General features: G+C 37.2%; 1 protein-coding gene across 1 annotated transcript; it reads right to left on the minus strand.

Annotated features, from left to right (window-relative positions):
* Window positions 1-2,003: 2,003 nt before the first annotated feature.
* On the minus strand, window positions 2,004-4,239 carry LOC149019926 (protein TAPETUM DETERMINANT 1-like). The gene is made up of 3 exons (XM_089146848.1): window positions 4,051-4,239; window positions 3,644-3,745; window positions 2,004-2,443 (listed from the first exon to the last, which is right to left on the minus strand). The coding sequence occupies exons 1-3, from the start codon at window positions 4,136-4,138 to the stop codon at window positions 2,088-2,090; spliced, it is 546 nt and encodes a 181-aa protein (XP_089002974.1). The 5' UTR covers window positions 4,139-4,239; the 3' UTR covers window positions 2,004-2,087.
* Between the last annotated feature and the right edge of the window lie 3,883 nt (window positions 4,240-8,122).

Raw genomic sequence — 8,122 nt, forward strand, 5'->3', positions numbered from 1 at the left:
TAGAGTGGTAAGATCCATACTTCTCAATGGAGAGGTCATGGATTCGACCTTTGCGGACGACAAGCATCCCCTGAGGATATAATTATGGTGCGCGCAAGCTGGCCCGGATGAACCTCAGATACCAAAAAAAAAAAAAAAGGTAGCTTTAACCACCAAATCAAACGCGAGTTTGTGGCAGCCCGATGGCAAAGGAAGGGTGGAAAAAAATAATATGTGTATTCCATATATAGTGGAGTGAGGGAAAATAAAAGAAAATGAAAGTATTTTATAAAAAAATATTAATTATAGATCTCACTTTTTAATTTTTAAATTTTTTTTCACATAGTCCCACATATTTTGTGGAGTTTTGAAAAGGCATAGAATGAGAAAGTTAGTTTGCCACTTTACTCAGACAAATTTTCTTAATTTAAGAAAGTTTGTCTCTAATTTTATCACATCATGCAATTAAACAAACTACACTTTTAGGATTTAATGAAAAAATATGATTTTTCAAAGAATTTTCACCCATTTTTTCCCACCCCACATTGCCCCTAGCTATTTTTATTTGAGTTGAATTCGTATTGTATAATCTCCAATTACTAGCATCGGCAATTCCAACAAACAAATGTAGCCTAAGGTTTTTATCACTTATAATAAACACAAACTGAACCAATGAGAAGGAATTAGGGGATGCATTCAAAGCTCACGAATAAGGAATTGAAGCGGATGACTTTGTGTGGGAAGCAACCCATCACGAAAAGCTTTTGCTTCCATTGCCACAGCTAACAAGGAGTGAGAAAACTTGCCACTTCATGGGAATTTGGGAGTCAAGAACCATCTAAAAAAATACAAAAGGTGTCTGAATATATAAATACATATGTGAAATCTATTTACAAGTCACATTAATGGATTGTGATTAAACTGAAAAGAAAAACTAATGTAATTTATAAATAAACTTCAATTATTATATCATCAGCCATAGGATTATATTTCTAGCCTCACATTTCATTGATAAATCACAAACCTACTAACTCATTTTTTGCTTTTAATTTTTATTTTAAAAACAGATTAACTGCTAAAAGTTAACGTTTCATAGAATCGGTCATCATATAATATTCTCCAAAAGTTAAAATGCATCATAAATCTCATTCTGGCAATAGCGATGTTCATTCATCTAATGTCATCTTGATGGTGCAGAAAAACAGAAAAGATTTCGTGGTGGCAAAGGGGAAAAGAAAGAAAGGATGAAGATTCCCTGAAAATACAATTAAATTAATAAAACAGAAAAGATTCATAACAAAGGGTAAAGAAAGAAAGGAAGAATAAAGTTTCCTTTTCAATGAAATGCCTGAGGAAACGCACGAGGGTGATCAGTCAAAAAGTTTCTGCTTTCTAAAAACTCGTACTAATGGAAACGTGTTTACCAAAAAAAGTAATAATAGAAACGTGAAATATCACATCATTCATCTGTCAATGATGCATTCCCCACGACGTTTTTTGAAGCGGCAGGGGACCTCTTGCTCGTTTGAGTATCCAAGTAAAATTAAAATTGAAGCAAGGAGGATATACAGGAGGAACGAAGCAGTACAACAATGAATAATCCACCAACCTCTAAGCTATATAAGTTTCTGTATACCTCTCAGAGTCTCAGTGCACTTACTCAGCAATCAGCATTACAGCGTTCCCTCCAAAGCAAATTAAAGCACCGCACCAATGGCGTTGGGTCATTTACTATGCTAACTAGCACAGTTGTCTTGTACAAGACAAGAACAAAAAGATAGGGGAAAAGAAGAAGTCTCCCTGTATCATCTCTATTCCTTACAAAAATCCCTCTCTCGGTAATAACAAAACTTTTGAATCCTATACAAACACAAGTAGGTATGACGCAATCCCTTCTAAAGTTATATCCGATTTCAAACTAAAAGGGAATCAGACGAAAATGATCTGAGGGGGCAAACGAAGCAAATACAAAGCAAAAGCAAAACACTGATGAAAGAGCCCAAGACGAAATGGGTACGACTTTTGCTTCTGCTTTATATGGAACGGTTACTTCTTGTTTATTTTATGTTCTTTCTTTTAAGTTCGTTGCAATGAGAAAGATTCAACACTCAACAGCAGATGACGGAGGAGACGGAAAGTTGGTAAGGGAAAGAGTTAGCGTACTGGAAAGAGAGGGTGGCGCCACTTGGGAGGGGCTTCCCGTCGTTGACGACGCAGTCATCATAGCGAAGGCGTTTGAAGAGCTTTGGGTTGATAAGGCGAGCTGAACTGAACCAGCCGCAACTAAGGTGAATGCCTGAGATTTCGCAACCGGTTACCGTGCACGCGTTCACTATCTCCACCGTGTATGTCGGAATGCCATTTGGCAATGGAGAAGTAGCTCCCTGGTTCACAACTATGTCCGACCTCGAACATTTCTCGCCCCACACTCTATTCGGCTCCACCATTCCAGACCCGGCCGCTGCTGTGTTCATCAATCAAACCAAACATCAATGGAACCCACGATAAATTCTTTTAAATAAATCAATTACAGATAATTCACATTTTTCTTTCAAGCCCTGTTTTCATCTTTTCCTTTGTTTTCTGGAGTTATTTATTCATTCCCCCCTCTTTTTGCTTAACAACTAAAGTTAGAAAGGCAGGAAAATAAAGCAGTGAGTAAAGCAAGTCTGCACTCTGCAGATAAAAATCGCTTTTAGTAAACGGATACGAAGGAGGAGAGAAAGGAGAATAAAAGGCGAAAAAACAGGTAATGACGTCCTATCAAGGCTATAATCCAGCTTACCACCATAGCTCTTTTTGGTTCTTTAACTTTAGGGCATTTCGTGGCTTCACGGTGCAGGACAGGACAGTGCTAGTCTGATACATAGAACTGGTAAGGGCGAAAGAATCAAGGAAATACCAAAAGAGATTTAGTTGGAATGTCTTCAAGGCTAAGGTGAATGCTTGATGAACCATTGACAAGGGAAGGTCATAACTCACAACCTTAAGGGACAACATAACGTGAAGGGCAAAATATAGCATTGAAAAAGGAAATACTTGAAAAGAGAGAGAGACAACGAACCGATTATTCAACCATATCAGAGTCACAGACTCTTTAATGGCGATGGCAATAAATGACGAGAGGACCCCGAGACAAGGAAGAAGGATCAGAGACCAAGGCAGTTCAGGCTAACATGTCCCAGAGGTTTTAACGCTGTGAAACGAAAACATTCTAAGGACTGAAAGGAATGAAGACATGAGTGGTCCCCTTTCTAGGCTTCGACAATCCCTGGCTACGTGTTCGCAGAGCAGCATTTCAACTCGCACTGACGGAAAAGGGCTCTATCTTCCTAATAACTGTAATCCACGTTTCAGATTATTGAACCATGATACCATCCATCCGTACTCCATTAACGAAACCAAAGGAGACAAACGTACGATTTCGTATCGGCATCATCAGGGCATCAGCAGTTTATGTCTACAATGTGCCGAGTGTGTTCAGGAAAGTAAAGCTGGACACGATCATACAGTTTGCAGAAAGTGCCTTTTCTGATTTCGTCTGAATTTATTTTTTTTGTTGCATTTCAAGACGGCGACGAAGAAGAAAATTAACAGAAGCTTTGTAGCTATTACTGTTGTATGAATGAATCCCATCGAGGAAAGGAAGAAGTTTGTCCTTTACCGGTTTGGAGAAGTTTGCGATGCGATGAAGCGATGCGATTACTTTGTTCGCTAATCCTCACAGCACTCCGATCCTCTGAACGCTGCTGCACATGTTGCATACCTGCACAGTCACAGGCAAAACAGAAACAGCGATGACTTCAATCTCCATTCTTCTGTAACAACCTGGACCTAAACCTAGAGTTCCTTCCTCCAAGACAAACAAAACCAAAACCGCAAGAAATCAGTTTATCGATCGCCGTGTTGAAGAAAGCGAAGCCGCCGAATAAGGAAAAAAGCAAAAGGATTACCGGGAGAATAATATCTGAATAAAATAATAAATCACGACAAAGATGGCCTGAGGGAAGGTGGAGAGTCTGAAATCTTAAGAACTGAAGAAGACTGATGAGTAGACCTCGACGTACGTACCGGTAAGTAGGCTGAGATATAGTCCAACTACTGAAAAACACACTGTAAATGCAAATATAGCGATTCTCCGCTGATAGAGTTCCTTCATCGTTTCGTTTGAGAGAAAAATGCACACTATGAATTACTTGAACGAATCACAATCCTCACATCAATTTGCATCGGCAATTCATTTAGTCACCACTGATCTCTTTTCCCGTATAAATGAGAAAACCGTGGATCGATTTAATTATGAGTATACCAGAAACCCTGCAATATCAAACCCTAAAGTGTTGAAGGTTTTGTGAAGATTTTTCCTAATGAATGCTGAACTACTTCCCTATCGATCTGCTTCTGCCTTCTAAGGAGTAGGAAGAAGACTCTTCTGGATCTCGAAGATGAACTGCGGAAATGAAAGTAGAAACCTCAAGCCTGCAATGAAGCAAAAGAGTATAAGTACTATACAACTTACCACCACTCCCATCCAATATTATCATCCTTAGAAGGATCAATCAGAAATAATAAACTACAGAAAATTAATGAAGAAACAGGAAGTATTCGATTAAAGGTCATCGGGAGGCGAGCTTTATATATTTGAAACGGAGTTGTCAATCAGAAATGCTTAAAACAAGCTGAACTTGTATTGATTCACGAGAAAGGGAAGGTAGCTTGCAGAAGAAGGCGGTACGACAACTGACCTCATACAACCAAGCGAACAAACGGGAGAAGGTTTTGGAAATACATATCTACGATTGACGCAAAAGCATTATGTACAACCGCTGCAAAAATAATAAAATCCAAGACAAAGCGTTCCAGTAAAAGCTGAAGCTCGAAAAGGAGCATTTGCTTCCAGATCAAAGACATCCTTGAAAATGTGAGAAGCATGAGGAAGGAGAGACATAGCATGGAAAATAGCAAACCACACCGGATTTCGTCGGTGAGAAAACAAAATTACAGATGATGATGTTCCTGAAAAAGGATTAAGCTGAATTTAATGGTGCGATAAACCAGAAAAACGAAGAGATCCGGCGTTGTACCTAGGTTTTAAGTATGCAACTATAACCGCATGAAAAACATATCGATCAGAACTTGAAATTAACAGCTTCGATTAAGGCGAACAAACCAATCTCAGTGGGCGACACTGAAGCTGCGTCGGTCGCGTAAGCTGATGTGTAGAATGGAGAGAATGATTCGGATTCTACCAAAAGTAAAAATGAAGAGAATGAACAAATTTGCTTCTCCGTAGCTTTTTATACTACCCTCAAACACCCATCCCCCTATGGCCCATGGAGTCTGGGTTCGATTCAAATGAACCAATCAATCGAAGACGAATACCCTCCAATAAGTACCACGTGGCAGTTAAGAAACCTGAAAACGTTATGTTTAGGGTTTTGAGCCATCAACTCATGCGTTTTAGAAAGAAGTATGCTTTCGAATTCGTCCGATTAATAATATTTATTTTTTATAAATCTTTTACTTAGACATATGTGAACGCCCTTCTAGATTTTCTATTAGAACAAATACAAAAGAAAATCAACAGTGAATAAATGTAAGAAAATCAAAGACTACCAAATAACGAAAATGACTAAATTCTTAAATTTCAGACTTAATCAACACAACAAGTAATCGAAAATCTGTATTATGTCATTTAGAAGAATCTTTTAAAAAAATATATTATCCTAATCCAATTGAATTTGTAATTTTTGTAATTTTGTAATTTTTTTTTTTTTTTTGGGACAGAGGTTCATCCGGGCCAGCTTACGCGCACCACGATTTACTTCCTCAGGGGGTGAGCTTTTTATATTAATGCCGCCGAGTGGGTGCAAACCCAAGACCTCTCCTAGGGAAGTCCGGTCTTTAACCGCTTTAACATACCACCTTTGGCTAATTTTGTAATTTTAGTTTAACCTTTAAACCCTAATAGATGAATAACCAAGGTGCTAAAGGACTATAGTTGTACTAAATGGAGAGAGAGGCAGAGAGCTCTCGCTAGTCACCTCTCGTTCTCTAAACAACTTGTGCTAATTTGGGATTGTATTTCTATTATTTGTTTCCAACAAGTTGCCTACTTACTAATAACCATTAACCTCCCAGCAGTAAGAACTAAGAAAGCATAGCGTTTCATTTGTATTTGTAATTTTCCAAGCATTTCAAGTATGAAATTTACATGGGTGTTTCGTTATATTGGAAGCTTAAAAAAATGTTATCTTGTATAGGAGAAAAGAGACAAACATATAGACAAATTTGAATTACAAAATAGCTAATGTTGTCTCCATTTTTTTGTCTCATTCATATCCTTCAAACTCTTTAGGGTATGTTTCCCTTGGTTGTTATTTGGCTTAATCAATATCTTTTCTTTCTCATCTATAATTCTTACCTATGTTCTTCTCATGTGTTCTCAACTGGGTGAACAAGTTGTTTTGACTTTTGAGTATGATTTGTTTTGGTTAAAAGACAAGTCAAACGTTCATTAATAAATTGGAGTGCCCTTCTAAATTAGTAAATTCACTATCAAAGTGATATGATTTTATACCGAGTTCATACCATACCATATATTGAACCGTTCCGTTTTTGTCGTACCGATTTCATACCGAAACCGTACCGAACCGTTTTTAAAATACCCTTTTCATACAGTACCAAATTTGTATGGTATAGTATAGTTTTGGTTGGACAGTTTGAAATGCGGTACCATACCGTACCGAATTACCGATACGTACCGTATTGACACCCTTATTGGGATGCTATACAAATCCGTCCGAAAATTGATAGAATATTATTCAAATTCAAGCTGATAAGATATCATCCGAATTCGTCTGAATATAATAAGATACAAATTTGGTACTACCGTTATCCAATCTGAATCGAATCCATTTACAATAAGCACAACTATATAACCGACTCAGATTTTATCTTCTTGCAATTAGCAAGGCAAGCATGCTCATGTTAACCCCATCATCTTGTTGCGTATGAAAATTGCTGCAATGGTTTTTTGTGATGGTGACTAATTTAGGAAAAAAGAAATTTTTATGTAGTGGTGGCTCAGAGGAGGCTTTTCTAATACCATGTTCAATTACGATTCTTTTACAGAAAAATCTACCAAAATCATATTAGTTTTAGACTAAAAACTAAAAAATTCATGTATTTTGAGCAGCAAAATTTATCTTTTATGGGACCCTATGCAAAAATTATTCTAATCATTTTTGCACAATCTTAATGAGCATACGCTCATATATACCAATATTGAAGGTAAAAATGTTATCTGCTTTTACATGTAGCTCCCGAATTCTCTTCTTCACCCGTTCCCCCTAGCTCAGACAGAGAAAAATGTCTTGGCTCCTTTAAAAAAATCTCCGAGAGACTACAGTGACACAGTGGATAAGGATTCATCAATTTTCCTTTTTTTCTTTTCGTATCTCAAACTTGGTTTCCAACCATTGTTTTGGTCTTCCTCCTGAATCCTTTGTTCAGTCATGAAGCCAGATTCAGGAGCCATCTCAGCTACAAATGCTCTGATCACTACGAAAGAGATCTTAATTGTTAGTTTCATCCCAAATGTTGCTCTTTCCTGGTATTTCGCCTAATCCACACGTTCGATGGTTGGGTGATACTTAAATCCTCACTGTCCATGGCAAATTGAGAAAATGACTGTTAAAATGGTGTTGGAGGTAGAGGTGTCAACAGATCAGAATCGGATACTATCTTATAGGATTTCAGACAGATTGGAATGATAATCGATTAGTTATTTTCTTAAATAAATTATTATAAATGGCATTGAATACAAATATAAGTTTTCAACTACCTAGTAACATCTTTACCACTTTATTTGTGATAGTTATGTTTGAAATTTAAGAATTAACAATTTTGGTAGTTAATTTAGTAGAAAATCTAGAAAAATAAATCTCAATAAATAACTGAATTGGATAATTTATGACGGATAATAACCGATTAAAACGGGTATACCATACTTGCAGCATATTATTAACCGGACGGATTTGAATACCCTTAAACGAATAACAATGCGAATTCGAGAGTGAATTTGTCACTTAATAGAAGAAACAGGCAGGGTTCACTGTTGGCTTGGCTCTTATGGAGGATG

The sequence above is a fragment of the Hakea prostrata genome, chromosome 3, assembly GCF_041222555.1.
Source record: "Hakea prostrata isolate BN-2017 chromosome 3, UWA_Hpros_2, whole genome shotgun sequence".
Taxonomy (NCBI): Eukaryota; Viridiplantae; Streptophyta; class Magnoliopsida; order Proteales; family Proteaceae; genus Hakea; species Hakea prostrata.